We start from the raw sequence: 20,154 nt of genomic DNA, 5'->3' as shown, positions 1-20,154 counted from the left end.
GTCATTTGTGAGTTTATTGGAGTGCTGATTATAAACATTCCCTCATGCACACTCCTTTGTGTCAAATTAACATTCAAAATACAAATACTGTATCTTTGAATATTTCTGTAATCTCTTCCCAAGTATTTGAGATCTTCGCAATGAAAGATGGCAACTTTTCACATGACACTGTTAACCAAGTGGTACGTGACAGTTTTGGACATTTTTTTTTTTTTTTTGGCATTTGCTCATGCTGCTTGTTTGAATCGCTTCCTCCATGCTCTAGTGTTTCATTTTTTTGATACAATGCATAATTGATGCTCATCTAGCTGCAAATACGCAACTGTTGTGCGTGCCGCGTTGCCTGCGCATAGCTTCCCTGATGTGCATCGTGACCACTGAGTACAGTTCGGGTGACGGGTGGAGAGGGTGCTCGAGCGCAGACCCGGGCGGCCTCGGCCTCATTCCCCTCACCCTGCCGGGGGAGCGCAGGCCTATGAGTTGCACCGCAGGCACCACCAGTCTCACAAAGCGCTCCAGGGAGAAGGTGAATTTCAGGGGCCTCACGAGCTTCTAGTACGATTAGAAAGAGTCCCGTTCTCACACTTTCTCTCATGCACTAATAAATTTCTTCTTATTAATCACAAGGAAAACAGCAATGTAAAAAATTAGGCACGGTCTGCCCCAAGTCACAGAGATTTCTATTTTGAGACCCATACCGTTTAGGCAGCTTTTCCCGAATGATATGTTATGCGTGCAAGGATTTTTGTGTAATGGGGAGATGAGGCGTCTCTACGCAGTAAGGAAAGCAGTGTTGTGTACTGGTTGGCACTGGGGAGCTGGCAGGTAGGGCTTTGGGAACAGATCTTGGTTATGCTGCTTATGGACTCTACGACTACAGAAGTACCATTTCACCCCTCTCCATCTCTCTATAGCAGAGGTATTCATAGTTTAATCAGACTGACGTTCTTATTTTTATTTTTATTTTGTGATTTTGTTTCTCCCCTTCCCTTTAAAATGATCCCCATGTTGTCATGGTAGGTACCCAAATTCTTTATCTTTCCTTCCATTGTGAAACTTGTTTTTACTAAGTAGAGGAAAACCCTGCAAGGGTGGGTCTTAGGCTAACATTATGTTAGCGGTTGCCATTTAAAAAGTCAATTTTTGCCTACAGGCAAAGTATTGTTATCAGAGTTTTTACCTATTTTGCATATACGCGATTGTATCTTTCCTCCCTCTCTGGGGTGACAGCAACAAATGCTGACTTCTTAATGCTGATCGTTTTATTTGAGCTTAAAGTAAGAACTCACAAGAAAAATAAAGAATAACATGGTGGATAACAGGTCTCTAACAAACTTTTATTGTTTCATTCTTTCTGGTCAAATGGGGACTCCATGACAGTTTGATTTAGGATGTTATTTTATTTGAGGGAGCAGTTGAAAAGCACCTTGATATTTTCCCCCCCTCTCATTTTTCCCTCTTTCTTAGTAACTTTTGCAGTGCTTTGGAAAATACTCCTTCTCATCTGCAGTTATTGGGTGGATACTCCTAAATCTGTTTCAAGTTCTGCAAATGCACCTCAGACCCTTCTCTGTGGCTGTCCTACTACACCTCTGAACCTCTGCAGATAACCTTAGCCACTACTACATGGGGTCTAGTCCCTTATTGCATCAACCCCCCCAGATCCAGTGTGCAAACCAGACTGTCTCCTCCGGTAGCTTTTTAGGGCTTCTTTGTGTGGGGTGGGTGGTTGTTGTTGTTTTGTTTTTTTAATTGTAACTTCTGGGAACAAGTGCAGTTGCAGAGAGCCCAGGAAGCCTGTTCAGTGCCACAAGACTGAGATCTGGGTATGTTTAAACAAATACAGCTTTGCTGGAGTCTCACTATTAATAAGCTGTCAGGTCCTCTTGGATATCATTTTCTTTTGAAAATTTTTTTGAAAATTTTCTTTTTCTTTGCTCACACTTTTCCATGACTGGAAAAGGGCCTTGTTCAGCACCATCATAAGATCAGCATTTCCAGGTCCCTTTGAGCAAAAATAAAAGACTTTCCTTCCATTGTATGTTAACTTTTCTGACACAGCTGCCATATATTTTTTGGAACCTCTCTACAGCATAAGAGTTTGCTCATGGCTTTCCTTAATGGATTAAAAAGATAATGACATATAGAATGAAGAAAATAAATAAAGTCAAGCTGGTCATCTTTTTCAGTGACAGCATATCTGCCAACAGCCATATGCCTGATGGAACTACTCACATAATAAAATAAAAAGGGATTTGTTTACAAAGGCGAAAGTCAAAGAAGTACTCTGAATCTAGGAAGCTGCAAGGAGACTGCTCTCTGTGTTTCCAGGCTGCCCACGCTGGTAGCCACTGTGCCCGATACCTGCATGTGAGGCATCTGTGGTGAGTTCAGAGCAAGGCTTTCATTGCTGGATCTCCTGATCCTTGTGCTGGACAAAACCAGCTTTAAATCGTGTCTGAAAGGTGCGAGTTAGCTGACTCACCTGCGGATGCAATGGTGGTGATGTTTGTATTTTAGGTTGTAAGTATTGTAATAAATGTTTGCATTCTAGAAAAGTGCTACAGCAAGTCACTTCGTACTCTGTACTAAGCCGAGTCATTGTGTGGCAGGGAGCTCTCTTCCAAAAAGTCACTGGGTTATAGCTTTTCTTCTTTTCTTAGAGATGAAATTACTACAGGGTATGTTCCCCACCTGGATCGTGGAGTGTTAATCAAGCAGATCCCATCAGCATCAATGGGAGGTGCTCTGTCTGTTCACTTGGGATTATTCCTACAGTAAAAGAATGTATGTCTGCATAATGCGGAGATGCTTGAGATATTTTCTTATTTTCATGCAGATCTGTCTTTGTGACTGCCTTAAGGAATATCACACATTTCTGCACCTTAGGATTCCCAACTGGAAAGCTACCTAAGTCTGGTAGCTTTTCCATTCTTTTGGGCATGTGACTTCTGAGCTTTGTGAGATATTCATGCCATGCAAAATCTGTGACCTCTCTTAGCCAGACAGATTTTATTTGATCACCCTTGGTTCCTTCTACTGGCAATAACATCTCATCTCCCCAGCCAAAACAACTTATTTGCCTCCCCAAGCTCCCTTTCTCGTCACTGGAGAGCAAGGGAGAGTGTGGCTACTCCAGACAGAGGTTTTGGATGGGAGCCTGTCTCGGGGTTGGCTCGTGTGAGTGCCCCTCACACAAACAAGCAAGGTGCCGTTCTGCTGCACTGCAATGATCAGGTCAGGATAGCTCGACAACTATCGTAATTTTTTTCGATGAAGAGGCTGAAAGATATTCCTATTTTTTTGCTTCTCTGTATGTATTTTAAAGAAGAATTTTTGTCAGTAAGCTGATAATGAGTCTATAACAGATTGATTTTTAATTGGAAGCTTGTGCCTAATAGTAATGTTCCTTAAAAAGAAAAGATTATAAATTCATATTATAAAAATTACATATATTTTTTTAACACTTATTCAGATGAAACTGCCCCAAAGTTACAGAAGTGCAGTGTTGAAGCAATCTCCAGGCCGTTTGGTGATGCTCTGATGTGCAACCTAAATAATACTGATGGTTGGTTTGCATTTGCATTTGTAACTTTTATGCCCAGTTTGGCTTTTACCCAGGTAACTATACTAATGGAAGCTTTAGTTTGACCATAGCTGACACTGCTGTAAAATTCATATAATTGGATATGTGTTTCTATTCTTACACAGAATTTGTGTTACCAGTGAGGCACCTCCTGCCAGTTCAGCTGTATTCACTCAAGAGGGATTATAGCATCGTAGCAATACAAGGATGACTGAAACAATCCTTGCTGATGTAACTAAACTCTAGCAAAAACAAATATGAAGTTTGACATGTACCTTAATTTGATGCCTGAAAGAACATTCTGTATCTCTCCAGTTAAACTGTACATGTTCAAGTGTTTTCCTGTTGCTGTGCATATGCTTTTATTTCTCCTTTTAGCAGTTTTTCTGCTTCCTTGATACCACAATGGAAGTGGTACAAGGTTTTCTTGTAATCTGCGTATTGCTGAGTGTAGCTGATAACAACTGGCTTGTAGCCTGTCTATCATCTTAATTGTATACTATTAGAGACCATTAATCTGATGATTATTTGCACGACAGAGTTATAGTCTATCATGTCAATGTGTACTTTGGAAACTTTAATCTGAAGATCAGTGACACACATCAGTGGGAGCTCGCATATTCAAAGAAAAAAAAAAAGTGTGCTATACTGAGTAGGCATGGCTACTCAGCCCTATTAGCACGGGCTGAATGCCAATGTGATGCGAATCCTTACCCTGAGAAACCTCTATCTGGTCACGGACAAAATGGATCCATGATTTGTCTTACAATCAGTGGCTGCTAGGTGCAGCTGCCATTACGTACACGCATACCAGTGAGTGTGCAAGCGGGACAGGAGAACGCTGCCCGCTTGGGTCGAGAGAGGAGGCTTGAGGTTTTGCCCTTAGCGGTCTCCAGCCTAGTTCTGGCAGCTCAGAGTTATCATGGTGGCCTCTTCGCATCCGACCGTTGACGCACAGTTGGACTTCAGGAGATCTGAGCTGGCCATGGTGGGAAAGGGGCACGTTGTGGTTTTGATGTCTCTGGGGCGGAGGCTGTGGAAGATGCCAGGCCTGTGAAATGAGTAAAAAAGGTTTTACACTCATTTAAACCGGGTTTAAAGCTTTGCATGTTCTAAAAGCACTTCTCTATTCCAGTGGGACATTTAATAAGAGTATAATGATGTTTTAATTTTAATTTTTAATTTTTAATTTCACAAGAAGAATGGATGCCAACTAGATAGTAGTTATTACTGTTTGTCTGTATTGAGCTTTTTGATGTGATATTGTCAATAGAATCACAGGGTGGACGTGTTCCTAGTGCGCAGCAATGCAGCGAGCTGCTTCGAGGCTGAGAGAAGAGGTTGGCGAAGAGACCAGGAATTACAGCAGCGTACTCAGATTTATTAGCTGATAGAATGGCACAAGGGACGCCAATGCAGGAAACAGACTCCGTGGCCGTGGGCCTGGATTCAGGGCTGTATTACGTTAGTTTTTCCAGGTATTGACATTAAACCTTGAAATAATACAGCTGTGAATGTATCCAACCATTAAAATACGCACCTAGGGTTGAGCTGGGTGGGAATTGTTTTTTATTATTAACCTCTAGCCATTGTTATTGGTTCATTAGCTTCATCTGGAGTATGTGTATGCATATGGGCTTACACACTCGGAGAAGCTATGTTTATCTTTTCTTGTACTAGTGAAAGTACTATTTTGCGTTTCCATGGAAGCTATTGGAGTTCCTTCACAATGGTTCATTAAGGAGTAACGGTCAGGCTCATCGTTTTAGTCCGCAAGAAGTTTTAATATAGGCCATTTAAAAAGGCATTTTCACAGAAGAGCTGATAGAGCGCAAAGTTACTGTGCTAAAGTGTAGTACACTTCTATAAATTGTATTTATGCAATTTCTTAGATTAATATCTAAATCTAAAATAAAGCTATGCAGTCAGGCTCCCTTTGGGACTCTGCAGTCAGCAGATAGATGATGCACAACTCCATGAACTCCTTTGAACTTTCAGATTTTATTTTCCTTGTAAACTGAAAATTAAGCTGACGAGGACAGGCTTGGCAGACCTATCTTACGTGTCTGAAATTTAACCGTCCCTTTATTAAAGGGCTATAATGAGAGAGGGTACCGCCTGCCACGGAGAGGTATTGGTTCTTGAGTGATCTTGGAAAAGTTGTTGTTACATTCGATAGGAAATTCCATGCAGTTTCATCCCGAGTCCCTCTGGGACTGTGCTTCTTTTTAATGGTCATTTTAATATTGCAGTGTACTGACATGTACTGGAGGCGGTGAACTTACAAGCTACCCTATAAATAATTTGGCATCTAATTCTGCATATTTTGAGCTTGAGGTCCCCTGGGATGATGAAAAGAGCTTAAGGCCTGTTGTGTGCTTAGGCTAATTTGGCCTGAAAAAGAGTACCTTTCTGAGGCCACGGATACATATAACGCATACATCACAAGAGATGTTAGTGTGTTAGCGGGGGACCCATGGGTGCTTCCTCTTGGTGCCAGTGAAATCTTGTCAGAGATCCCACATCTTCTCTCTGCTCATATCCTCCTTGATTTCCAAAATCAAGCTTCCCCGCAGAGCTTTCCCTAACTTGCCTGATTTGCCCGAGCATGGCTAAGGTGGACCATCCATGGGAAAGCTGTGAAGAACATACCTGATTTTAACGAGTCTGGTACAAAAGCAAAACGCACGTTTGAAGCTGTATGCATTTTTGTGGGTTTTCCTTGCATAGTTTCTAGAAAAATCAAAGTCCCTGTGTTATCATTTTTCATTAAAGTGATGTTTCTAGCCACGGTGGACAGCTCTCATATCCCTCGAAAACTTATCATAGTAAAATTGTCATAAGGATGAAGCAGGAACGCAAGATTTTATTAAACAATCCTCAGCTCATAAAAGACATCGGTGTTGTGCCATGCTCGATCATATAAATATATTTCAAAGCGGAATCGTATTTCAGCAGAGGGAGAAAGAATATGAGCAGCGGATACTGGCATAAAACATCGAACCTCGGGAGCAGGGCCATAAGGGCGCGTTCGCCCCCGAGGCCGGGGTTGCGTGGGCCGCAAGCAGGGCAGGTTTTGGTGATAAATTGGCAGCGCCCGTACGGCGAGGTGCGACGGCGGCGCCTTTGGGTGGTGGTGGGTCCGGTTGGGTTTGGTTGCGGCGGCGCGTGGCAGCGGCCAGCCGGGCCTGCCCTCCGCCTGCGTCGCCACAGGGGGCTCTGATCCCGCCTCGGGTGAATAACCATAAACGGTTTTCCTTCTGACACTCGACCGCGTGACCTTCCAGCTGGTTTCCAGCCGCGGTCCCCCACGGCCCTCACAGGGTCGCCCGCAAGGTCGAGCACCTGCCGCGTCGCCGCGGCAACCGGCCCCACCGCCCCCAACGGCCGCACTGGCCCTCGGGGCCCCGCCGCCCCCAGCGGCCGCCCCCAGCGGCCGCCCCCAGACCCCGCCGCGGGTTCCACCATCGATCCCGGCCTCGGGGCCGTGCCAGGGTCCCCGGGCCCCCGCCGCCGGCCCCGCCATCAATCCCAGGCTCCCTGACCCAGGCTCGGCCGTGCCACCGCCTCCCCCGGGCCGCTGCGGGGGTCTGTCGCTCCACGGTGGAGCTGGAGCCTCGTCCCCAGCGGGGGAACGAGGGCTCGGCCACGTCCTGGGGGTCCATTAGGAAATATGTACGAGGGGTGACGTCCAAACGTTTCGTGCGGCAGGGTGGCTTCAGGAGGATCGCCATCTCTGCCACCGACACGATAATAACTGGATGTGAACGTGCCCGAATTGGGCATCTCCTGGCAGTGGTCACGCTCTGGTCTCTCCTCAGACCTTGGTTTTCTGCTCATCTTTAGATTTTTTTTTTTTTAACGGAAAGCGGTTGCCCTTCAGCCATGGGCAGAAGCAGTTCCTCTGCAGTCCCTGTGTCCGCGGGCAGCCGACCCCGTCCCTGTCCGCGTCCCTCCTGTGCGGGGCCCGGCCCCTCCTTCTGCCACAGCCACCTGGGTGGAAATCCCGGAGAGGCTCCCGCTTCTCTAATGCTACAAACTGCCCCCTTTGCTTACTTATTTACTGGGAAATGAATTGCATAAACAGAATAGTTTCATCCAGTTTTCATTTTATTTCCCTGTGTTCGTACCAATTTCTGTTTATCTCTATTGTAATTAGAGTACTCCTTACGTAGCCCATTTAATTTTAGCAGATTTATGATATAACGGATGGGCTAAGGTTCTCTGTGAACACAGTATATTAATGCTGTGTTACCCTGAATTACAGTATTTCAAAGTTCGTTAAAAGTGCGGTTAATTCATGGTTAACTCATCTCAGTATAGGAAAGATATTCCCCTTTATTGCCTTAATTTGCTGCAGTGAAGAAGAAATATGCTGTTTTTGGAAGCTGTAGTAGGGGATGTACATGGTCTTGTCAGGAGTGAGCATCAGATTGTCTTAAATGTTCTCTCAGTTTAGGACTATTGCGGTTATTCCATGAGGGGAAATTGCGCTTTATTAAATCAAGTTGAGGAGAGAAGTTTTAACTAACAGTAAAGATGATGCTTTTTTTATTGTTCAAACCTCCTATTTGTTATTGGTTTGATAACGTGTCAGTACATGACAGTGTTAATGCGTAGTTTTATATTGCCATTAATATAGTTATAATTAGAAATGCAGCTGATACAGTACATGGGTTTAATACAGCATTATTAATTATACTGCATCCTCGCCAGGAGGCTGCTACTGCCGGCTCTCCTAGAGGCTCAGAGGCTCATTGTGATATGTATTAAATGCATATTGCTGCAGCAGAAATAGCTTTATGGAGAAGCATATTCCCACTATCAACTGGGCAGAATGACAGTGTAAGTGCTACTAAGCACCCTATCAACATATTTAAAACTATCCTGCAGTTGCATTTGAACTTGCGAGCGACGAGCAATGTGCTCCACTGCTGCAGTTCAGCTGGGTCTGTGCAACCCACTAATCCTCACTAACAGGCAGTAAATTATGTACCTCAAAATTTATACAAATGCCTGCCTTTGACATCAGTGGGCACCACCCAGGTTTCACCTTCAGGATTCACATAATCAGCTCTCATTCCTACTGGTTTCCCTCAAGACCAGTATGGAAATAAGTATGTGTCTGCCAGGGATCAAATGCTTTTGGAGACAAAAGTAGGTACTGAAAACATTACAGGATACTATCATCTCCCCATGATACTTTTACACAAAGCGCTCTGTTCCTCTTTTGGCCTGACATAGTTTCAGCCTGACAGAATCCAGCAGGCCTGCTTGTTTTAAACAAGAGCACATCCTATTATTTTTTTGAGAAACGAAGTGTAAAATTAATGCTTATTACTTTGAGCTCAGGAAAAAAAAAAGGACAAGAAACCCAATGCACTTGTTTGCAGTGCATTGCTCATTTAGTGTTAAAATCAGTGGATCCCCACATAGATACACTTCTGGAGAAATGGGAGAAGATCTAGCACAGCAAGCAGTAAAAATCTGCATTTTATTTTACAAATGAGAGGGGCTGCATAATTCACTTGAGTTATGTAGGTCTCTCATAGGTGCCTGTCATGTTTTAAAAAACGGAATAAAAATGAGGGAAATGATTATATGTTTTCTCTTACTAACGCCCAGCGCCACATGGTTGAATGGAGTGTTGGCTGTCGCACCGCACCGTCAGAAAGCTGCCTTGCATGCACCTATGTGATCTTACATAATTCAAGAAAGTTATTCTCCAAAGGTGACTGAGTATCCCTATACATACACTTGAGTTTCCATGTAAAATAATATGCTGTAAAATGCCACAGAGAAGAGAGTGATTATAGCAGCAATTCTATCTATATCTTTGGGCATTTTCATATTTTGAATACACATGCATGAAAAGAGAAACGTTTGTCATGCTAACCATGGTACTTTTTTCCCCCTTTTTTCTTCCTGGATGGTTTTATAGACACAAGAAATACATAATGGACTCCTGTGGGAGTGGAATAAAAACCCCCACCGGTGAGGAGAAGGCCTTATAATTCAGAAGTGGATTTGCAAATCAAAAGGTCTTGCCTCGAGTGGGATAAATTTCCAGATCTGCAGGAACCCATTATGTTTTATTATTTTTCATTCGAGTTTTAGTTTGTTTGTTATGGGTTTAACTATTTAAAATACTGCAGGGATCAGCCAAGAAAATACACAGTCTTTGTTACCTAATTAAACATAGGAAGCCTGTAAGAATATACTTCAATTGAAATGTTGAATATTACATACATTGTTTTTCCAAATTCTACTGAAATTATAGGTATTTAGGCTGCAGAAGGAGCAGTCTTCTAATCAGCAGTATGCGTCTGTCGGTATTTATGAACACATGTGCTCGCATAGGACCAGAGGCTGTATATGAATCACTGTTTTCCAAATACCCAGTATGTGGAGAGTAGAAAATTAATGTCAAACATGATTTCTCTGATTTACTCGTTGAAGGCGTTCATTGCGTTCCCCTAGTATCTGCTTTGTCCTCTCCAAGTTTATTGCGCTGCTGTGCCGCTGTACGCAGCGACGTGGCTGGGGGGTGCAAGGCACGCATCCCTCGCCCTTCCCTTCCCCCCTCTGGAGCGGACTGCAGAGATGGCACAAGACTGAACTTTTGGGCAAGGGTCTCCTCCAAGAAGTCAGACTTGTGATATACCGAGGGGAGAGGGTCAGGTTTTGAAACTTGTTCTTCAGAGACGGTGATATGCCCATCCTTGGTGGCTGCCCAGGCAGAGAGCAACAAATCTCGTTGCGTCCTAGAAATATCCCAATTCCCGGTTACGGCCGCCTGGGGAATTCGCGGAGCTGCTGCTGTGGAGTCATTAGCCCTGTCATCTTTCTGTTCTTGCCTCTTTCCTCCCTTTCCCTTTTCTGCTGTCCTGCCTCCTTCCCAGCCCACCCGTGCTCCTCGCCCAGCCGTGGTGTTGCGTTTTTCCCACCCATGGCATCGCAGAGCAGCGCGGGCAGCGTTTCGCCCCGCGGCCCGCCTGCACCCACGGTGGGCACTGCTGCTCTGCCTGCCGCCACCGGCCCTGCGAGCCGGGGCCGCGGCGCCGGCGATCGAGGGGCACCTGCCCTCCGCCTCGGAGGGGGCCGGCCTCCCCGCAGCGGAGCGTCCCCCGCGTGCTTGGCCAGCGCGCGCCATCCGCGCCGCTCTGCCGCCGGCACGCTGCGGCCCTACCGCCGTTACCCCCGGGGCTCCCACAGCGAGCCTCGTCTTTGCAGTGGCACAGGCAGCTTGGCACCGGCATGTGCCACCGTGCAAGGCACCGCTTAGATTGCATTGCTTTATTCTTCCATCTCACGCTGTCCTCCTAGTGCACGGAGGGCCCTTTAAGGCAGGCTGGCGCTGGGAGTCCCCTGCGGCCGCGGGCGCCCCGAGCTCCCCGCGCGCCGGGGCTGCCCCAGGCGCCTGCAGCGCGCCCCTGCAGCGGTGCTTCCCCTCCGCCTCGTGGCAGGGCCCCGAGAGCCCGTGAGCGCCCAAGGCCTGACAGAAGACAATAACTCCCCTCCGTTCAGCCATTTTTAAAGGTGTAAAAAGCTGTTTTAAAGCAATTGTAAATAAAGAGTCTGTGCTTTTGAAGGCTCAGGCTATTTGCAAGATCCAAATACATTTAGCAAGAAATTAGTTCACAATATAACGTAATGGTTTTTAGATGTCTTAGAACTAAATGTAGAAGTTAGTGAGATTTGAAGATTTAAAAATAAAGCAGAGCATATGCCAAAAGACAGAATTTCTTTGTTTTTTAAAATATTTTCATGAGAATTTCACAGGTACTGCCATAATGAAGGGAAAACAGATTTTTGGGAGGTATTTGCAAAAAACATTTGCAAAATTTTAAAACTTTAGATGTTTACTGATATATATATATATATGTATGTATATATATATAAAGCAGATATTACAAATTTGCTTTCTAAATTTCTACCCTTCCCTCCCTTCCTCACGTCAAGAAAACAAAATGATTATTTCATATTTACTCATGGGAGTTGCTTTAATATGGTTTCAGTACCTCGTAACCCATTCCCAACTGTACCCCCCAAAAAAAAATCAGAAGTCAGTAAATAGAGAAACACATTATCTTATAAAGTTAGTGGGCTTGAAATGATGATTGTTATTATTTCTCTGTGAGTACGGCTAGAACGTAGGGGCATTTAAAATGGGCACTGTGTATTCAATGAACCTCTTAGAAAAATGCCTAAGATATGTTACCTGGAAATTGCACTTTCAAATGACATGTAATGGTCTCTCTTCAGCTTGGAAAAAGCCGAGATATAAAATTAAGGCTCTGGGTTCCTGCTATTCGCTGAGAGTTTCTTCCTCTTCCATATATTTGCCGTGTAATCTGAGGCGAGGACAGTGTTTCAGCCTGCTTTCAGTGTTGATGGTTGAATTCACACTGTTAAATTCATTTTAAATGCTGTTTGAGTATTTAATAATATATACGCAGAGAAGCGATGTTCTTCCTTTGTGGTAAGAAGCAAGGTGGAGCGGTACAGTATTGTCACCAGCCTGCGAGCAGGAGTGTGTGTTACTGGTGGTTTGATCACAGCGCTGCTTTCATCACAGCTGAAAATAAATGCCCCTAAATCTGACTTGCGGCTGTACACCTGAATGCGTTGTACAAGAGACTAGGTAGGCTTTTGTAACGGGGACGGAGACGTGGCGATGTCTGCGGGTCCTTGAAGTTGTGCAAGCCCGCGCCAGCCTTGCGAGCGGCTGCTGCATTCCCGACGCTAATCTGCTGTGTCACTAACAAGTTGTATCATTTGAACCTTGCAGAGGAAGGCATCAATCATGAGTGCAAGCTGTGTAACCAGATGTTTGACTCTCCAGCAAAGCTCCTGTGTCACCTGATTGAGCACAGCTTTGAGGGGATGGGAGGCACATTCAAATGCCCTGTTTGTTTCACAGGTAAGACAGTGAGACCGAGACAAGCCTCAGTGTGCATGGCTTGATCCAGAAATGACACACAGGGGATTTGTAAAATACTGTATTCCTTTCCTTGGGAAAAGAAATACTGTGCTTGGAAATGTTTAAAATATCACCTGTCTAAAACCAGAGCTAGCTCTGAAGAACTGCACTTTGATGTTTGATGCCATGCAGCACTGTCCCAACACAACAAGCTCTCTGCGTTACCGCTTGCAATTAAAAGCCTTTTAAATTGTAGATGGTGGTGCAACAGTGTAATACGTTTCCTAGCCCAGTACTTGGGAGGTATGGACCTGCTCTTGCAACCCCTTATTCACATGAGTAAATAATCTGTACAAGGCCAGGTAGCTTGCAGTCCATTCACAGTGGTGAGACTCTTGTGAGTAAAGGTTTGGTAAGAGGAAATTGTATAACTGTGTAGGTTTGACAACTGCTTTCTCAGAGGTTTCTTTAGGGTCACTTTGCTCGTGGAGGCACATTTCCAATTCCTGCTTTTTTCTAAGGGCATGTCACAGAATCACACAGAATGGTTGAGGTTGGAGGGGACCTCTGGAGATCATCTAGTCCAACCCCCCTGCTCAAGCAGAGTCCTCTAGAGCATGTTTCCCAGGATCGCGTCCAGGCGGGTTTTGAATATCTCCAGGGAAGGAGACTCCACAACCTCTCTGAGCAACCTGTTCCTGCAATCTGAGTGCCTGCTATGTATTCGTCCCTTGTGGTTCGTTTTAAGCTGTCTCATCAATGCAGACGATCTTGGGTGATCTTGGTTAAAGGATTTGCAGGGTGCATTTAGAGGATGCCTTTTATACACTCTTCACAATAGTATTTAACATCTGCGTTTTCAAACTGAAAGATGAATATCACATACACGTGTGACTTGGGCCTGTTGACAGTAAAGGGGCACTCAGCACCCATAATTCCTTTAACTTCAGTGGGAATACAGTGTACTTACACGCCGTAGGATTTGGCCCGCACTTTGAGAACATACTTTTTGTTAGCTTGGTGTTAATTTGTCCTTTCCTGAAACATGCTACAAAATAACTCCTTAACCAAACGTGTGTAATTCCACTGAAGAAGCTGTTTTCACATGCTGATAAATCGTTCATGTAAAATGAGACACAAATTAATTGAGATATATTTTTAGCTAGATAAAGCCTAGATTCAACATATTTCACTTGCAGATTTCACTTGATAAAATCAGAATGTCAGTCCAAAATTGTAGTGCAGATGCTGTGGTTTTTATGTTGTTATATCATACATATTTTTTTATTTTGAATGGACAACCTGTTTAAAAGGTCTAAAAGTTGTGACAGACTGCCCTTTCAGACGCATGTGTCTGCCAGAAATGCTGTTCTGGGCCGTGCATCTTCCCAGTCAGCCATCGAGGCCTCCCCTGGCCCAGTTGTCCTGCATTAAAAATGCATCCGGTGTCCCTGCGGTGGGCCTAGGGCTCCCTGCAGGAGCAGTGACGTCCTTTCTTGGTTTGATGATTGAGTTCTTCCAGTTACCCGTGGACAGTGTTAGCTTTATGTGAAATATCAAAAATCTATATAGGATTTAGAGTCTGTTAGAACTAAGCTGACTGTCAGCCAGGAGACTCTAAATTGACTACTTGGAAGAAAATTCTGCTGAAGGAAGTATAGCGGGCACTTCTCTGGTAGATATCGTTGGGCTTTTTAGAGTCTTTGCAACTGTAAATGTGTAGTTCGAGAAGGGATGTGTTACATGAAGCAGTCCTAACTAATTGTACTGTGTTGTTTCAGTTTTTGTGCAGGCAAATAAACTGCAGCAGCACATCTTTGCAGTCCACGGACAGGAAGATAAAATTTATGACTGTTCCCAGTGCCCACAGAAGTTCTTCTTTCAAACAGAGCTTCAGGTATGTTTGCAACACGAGTAAAAGCAATGCTAAAGCTGTTGATTTTTCCACGTGTAATCATCATCCTTGCGCAGCATTTAGAAAAAGTGCATACGCTCAGTGTGGTTTCTCCTTCTGCTCTTAAACTGCAGAAGTCTCCCTCAGTTGCCTTCTGCCTCCCTGGGTTCTATCAGGAGACAGGGGTCTCTGAGTATGGCTAGAATAAATAAATAAGACAAGACAGATATCATGATTCTTTGAGTGTTTCTCTTGACAGTAGCGTGGTTGTGTCCTGACATGTCTACGTCAAACACCTTGTAAATAATTTCTTTTTCTCTATTAATAATTTAGGGACTGATTAACATACAAAGCCTAAGCAAACAGCAGGATGTTCCCCTCCCCGCTATTAAGTCAAAAGTAAAGGAATTTTACCCACCTAAGTAGAAGAGCAAGGTGTGCGTACAGCTGAACACAATGCTTTAATTAGATGATCTGCTAAGGCAGTACCAGGTTAAAAAGCAGCAGGTTCTGAAAACTAGGCATTACCTACTTGTTGTGTTGTTGGTGCTATAGCAGCTGTGTGACCTGAGCCATTGTGAAGCTCGTGCTGGTCTGCAGCCCTCCAGGAGCCACAGCTGGCCTTGTGGGGTGGCTGCCCTCGCCCCTGGCTCAGGTCTGCTGCGCTGCCTGGCAGCTTTTAAAATCAAACTGGTATGTTCAGCATTAAACCTGTCTGTGGCTCCAATAGCAGAGTAAATGTCTGTGTTTCAGTTATCTTGATGGAAAATGATTATCAGAGCTTTAACTTTGGAAGAGTACTCAGAGGGGTGACCGCCCTGGCCTTTGTCATTGTGCCTGTTGTACCTGTGCAGCGCTTCCACCACAGCGCCCCTCCTGTCCCCTGGCAAATTCAGTCTTTTTATAGAATGCTACTGTATGCCTCATTTAAACCTATTAGCTTTATAAACCATGATTTACTTAAACTTTGGAGGGTTTTTATTTATCTTGCTGAATTCCCAAGCTGCCGCCTCTTGTGTCGTGCTGTCATGCTGTGGAAGGATGGTTGATTTTTTCACTTTGTTGATTTTATTTTTTTTTTCTCCCAGGGGAATCTCTTCTTTCCCTTGTTTTTAGCAACCTGATTTGCATAAGTGTACAAAAGTTTTAACTATACCTTGTTAATATTTTAATAAAGTCAGCAGATTTTGGTTTTGTGTGTTCTCACTATGAACGTTTTCAGAAGGCAACAGTGGCTTGCAAAGCCAGCTGAGATTTTTCCTCTCATTTTTCCTTTAAAGTGATGTTTGGTCAAAATGCCAGCCCAATTAAAATGGGTGTGCTGGCTTCCTAGGTCACTGCATTAACCTTTAAAATCAGATGGTCAAATAAAGAGAACCTTGTTAAATTATAGTCTTAACAATTGCTTGTTTCTTGCAATTAACCGTTTTAATTACATAGTGTTTCAGTTCTGAAGTGTTGTGCAGAGCAAAATCTCTGCAAATAGCAGCTTTAATCAGATAAACTATAATTGTCATTTTCCAGTTTTTATGCAGGATTTGTGTGCTTTTAAAATTTCTGTGCTTATGATAATTGCACAGATAGTTTTGAATGGATTTGGCTGAATGAAAGTTTAGCTGCACAGTTTTAGTCCTTATTTTGGTGGTGACTCAGAAATGTGTGCCTACTTCATGCCAGGGATGTTATTAATTCAAATACCTGAAGTAACATATGTGTATAAATCGGGTACAAGTGCTCGTGCCTTTTGAACCAGTCTGATTTGGCACGATTATCTCATCGGTTGCTTATTTGTAAGTTGCCTGTTCTGAATTCCTCAGCTGTTTATTATATTTTTGTTGAGTAATGAAGATTTAGTATTACTTCAGTGAGTCAGTTGTTCAGCTGCTCTTAATAGTTTAATCTGCATAAACCTTTTAGTCTCTTAAGAGTGCTATTGTTCTTATGTGGGAAAATCACCATCCATCAAATGGTTCTGCTTGATGAATTTGACTTTTCAGTTCTGATCTTGCTTTCCCGCTGGTGTAAAATAACAACTATTCCGTTTAAGTAAAAATCTGAACCTAGACTTTATTTTACTTCTTTGTATTTTTAAATGAAACCACTGAAAATACTTTTTTTAAAAACTGAGCATTTAAATATTTCAAGAAGAAATTCAGCATGGTGAGCTTACATAAAGGCAAGAAAAACAAGGAGAGTGGGCAAAATGATATGCAGTGGTGGGAAAAGGTAGCTCTTAGAGCTGTTATGGAGTGGCGTGAACTAGCCCTGATAATTTGTGAATATTTCTGTAAACTATTGCATTAAACGCAAAGTGTGCCACGAAGGGCGTTATGTATGCCATGTGACAAAGAAAGGTTGACACTGTAAATATACATTTTGGTGCTTGGTGCAAATACTGCTTCAGCAGCATGACACTCTTGAAACAAACAGTAACCCTCCTTTCTTTTCTGAAATAGTAGTTGTATTTTAATACATGTTTATGCTTTGAAGTTTACACCATTTGATGGAGCCATAAAACCAAGGCTTAAGAAAGCTTTGAGGAACAAAGCTCACTTTATAAACTTTGTGGAAACTCTGGTGTGAATCTGGAGTGATGAGTCAATGAGGTTACGCTGATTTATTGCCACAAATAAAGCAGGATGTTTAATTGCCTATGTTATCTCATAAAAAATAAGGAAAGAAAACATGGTAAGGTTCAGTATGAAACATAATGAGAATAGTATCTATGATATTGCAGACTGGACAGAAGTAAAATCAGTGCGCTCTTAGAGCAGAAGAAATCTGAGGAAAGGCTAGCAGTTCCTAGTTTTTTCACATCCTCAGTTCACAGTATGGTTGTAAAGATTGACATCTGTGAATATGATGAAAATCTCCCCCCAAAAGCAAATTTATACATAATTTATAGAACTGCAAGTCTGTGGCATTTCATTCCTCCTACTGACATGTTTTTACTGGAACAAGTGTAGACTTTTTTTTTTTGGGAGTTAACCTGCAATTCATTCAAGTCTTACACATACTGCAGAAGGAAACAGAGCATGATCCCCAGGACCTGTGTTACAAACTAACCACTAGCTTTTAACAGACTGCGGAAGCTAAAATGGCACACAGGACATCCAGACGTGGGAAACGAACTCGCTCTTTGACAACCAAAATTTTGGTCTTTACTACTTAAAATATAATAGGGAGTCCTGCCAACTCAGAAGATAGGTCAGAATTATGATACGCAGTGGGTGTTGAGAATTATATTTGTGCTTTATTCTCAGTTGTGAAATACCCACCCTTAACTGCTTGTATCAAGAATTATGTTGAGCAAATTGTGACTGAACAGTGCTTTTTAGAGGAAACTTGAGGAGGATTTTCATACGTACTCTTTTGCCACACTGGTTTTCCAAAGAGCCATCACATAACCAAGGAAGTATTTGTATTTAAAGGATTAATTCCTGCTGTTTGCTTGTGTACTGTTAATCATACTGTTTCCTCCTAAATGATTACAATTGATGAAAACTAAGGCAAGGGATATAATAAACAATGCACAAATAATCCAGGTACCAAGGGAGCAGGGTACCTGCCAGGTTTTTCCTAGTGCAGGTGTTCAGGTGTTTTATTGCCTGCTATGAGTAAAAAGCTTTCTTTTCTGTTCAGATTTGGAGATATGTCAAACCACCAAATTAAGGGAGCTTCACTGGAGGAATTTGCTGTCATTTTAAGTGCCCAGTTTCTTTAAATGTATGCATATCAAAAGGAGAGTGGCTACTATGGCTCATTGGCCAACACGGTGGTTTGTCTCCCTCCCTCCTCATCTTATTTTATGTGGAAAAACTGGCAGTTTTCTTATATCCATAAACAGGCATGAACTGCTGCACAGAAATTGTACTCATTATATTAATAATGATTTACTGTGAGTGTCCTCCAGGGGCTTGATTTGGTCCACATCAAAGTCCTTGGGATTCTTTCTGCTGATTACAGCAGATCGAGCCCTAAGCACATTGTGTGTGGGTTTTTTTTTTTTTTTTTTTTTTTTTTAAGAAGTCGACTTTTAATGTCAGGTTGATGTCAGATGTATCTTCTGTAGCAGGCTGTACCCTGCCCAGGTGAGGGTATCACCACAGTGAGCTCTTCCAGGGTCTGATTTCACCCTTGAGGGCCATCAGCCACGGCAGCCTCCCATGCCCCTCTGGTGGTTGGGGCACGGGGCACCGATGACTCCAGCTGTCATGCAAGTGGGCCAGGCAGCTGTTGGGGCGCAGCCGTGCCCCCTGAAATGTCTGGGGAGGATGTGAGCCCTGGGGCTCATGTGGGACCCATCTGCGCCCAGGTGAGTCCAGGGGACCACCTCTAAAAGTTCAGTCCACACCCGAGATCAGGGCACTGATGAAAGAGTTATGAGATTTGGAGTCTGTCCCCAGCTGTTCAGAATCTTTTAATAATCAATATCTCTGGCTACTACTTGAAAAATGGGCCTTACTTACTTCCTGGGGGCATAGGAAAGCTTAATTAAATAGGAGCAAAATTGTTCTTCCGAGCAGCCCTATATGCATGCAACATTTCAAAATATCACAGCACTTCTGTCCTGAAGTGTCTGTAGGGTCAGCAATACAAATACAAACCTATGGTATTTTGAGGATGTTGCAGAAAATATTTTGCGTGGGGCAGTGGATGGATGGCAGGGCAAACAGGACCTGAAATGTGACTGTGTCTCAGAGCAGTACTTTAAGTTACATATTTTTTGCTGTATTTCAGAATTTATGCAAGGCTTGGGTGTTAAACACGAGGAGCCTCTTGCTGGACACACACCCCAAGCTCTAAATTTCATATGAAGTATCAACAAAATTATGTACAGGATTAATTGTTTCTGCTAATAAACTAAAAAGTTATTTTTTTCTTTTAAACAGAATCTGTATCTTTGCCTTTTGGCTGTGGCAAGTCTCTTCAGAGTCTGTCATCTATCTCTGATTTTTTTTTTTCAATGTCAGTCCTCCTTTAAAATCCTGAAAATGACCTAGTCAGTTATCCTAGCAGATTTGGCTAACATTTCTTAAAAAATGTTGCTGTGGTGCTTGGAGCATTGTTAGATTTTAATTATTAGTAGTTATAAAGCTAATAAATTACAAGAAATCCAGAATCTATTCCAGCCATATTGCCGGGTTTCATTCAGACACAGCCAGATAATTATAACTAACAATAATTAAAAATTGAAAGTGCTGTAGGCACATACCCATCCTATTGAGTCTGTCTGCCTGGAAGTCCTTTATGGACTGCAAAACCAGATCTGTCGTCACAGGAGTAAAGAATTTTACCTGTTAGGTGTCTGGTTTTCCATACGTATTTGTGAACTCCGTGGAGGAGCAGCATGTGACTGGTTGCAAATCGTGGGTTAGGAGCAGGCTCTCACAGCGACTGAAGCTCGGAAACCCGAGCACAGGCTGCTAGCAATGGAGCTGCGGCTCGGTAGCAGCTGCGCGTGGCGTCGGGTGCAGGTCGTGCGGGAGTTTTCCTGGGGTCCAGTGAGGTTAATGCTGTGCTTAAAAGCAAGCAGCACCCGTTCACTCCTATGCACCCCTGTGTGGTTTGCCAGCACCCTCTTCCCTCGCACAAAGTGAGGGAGCGTTTCCCGGACTGCGGCTGGGGGATACCCTACGACAGCCGCGTGAGCCGGGCTGCACCGCCTGCCCGCGCTCTGCGGGGCCCTTGCTAGCTGAAAACAGAGAAGGACACAGAAATCTTGAATTGGCCTCTGTTTGACACAGTGAC

The 20,154-nt window shown here is 43.5% G+C and overlaps 1 protein-coding gene across 5 annotated transcripts in view; it reads left to right on the top strand.

Annotated features, from left to right (window-relative positions):
* Nucleotides 1-20,154, top strand: part of ZNF423 (zinc finger protein 423) — a 221,110-nt gene that overhangs the window by 184,651 nt on the left and 16,305 nt on the right. For all 5 annotated transcript variants that reach the window (XM_068955862.1, XM_068955863.1, XM_068955866.1 and 2 more), the window contains 2 exons: nucleotides 12,378-12,509; nucleotides 14,291-14,406. In XM_068955862.1, the coding sequence (XP_068811963.1) occupies nucleotides 12,378-12,509; nucleotides 14,291-14,406 (248 nt within the window). The remainder of the gene's footprint in view (nucleotides 1-12,377; nucleotides 12,510-14,290; nucleotides 14,407-20,154) is intronic.

This window comes from Struthio camelus, chromosome 10 (assembly GCF_040807025.1).
Source record: "Struthio camelus isolate bStrCam1 chromosome 10, bStrCam1.hap1, whole genome shotgun sequence".
Taxonomy (NCBI): domain Eukaryota; kingdom Metazoa; phylum Chordata; class Aves; order Struthioniformes; family Struthionidae; genus Struthio; species Struthio camelus.
This window is presented reverse-complemented; position numbering and strand designations above follow the sequence as displayed.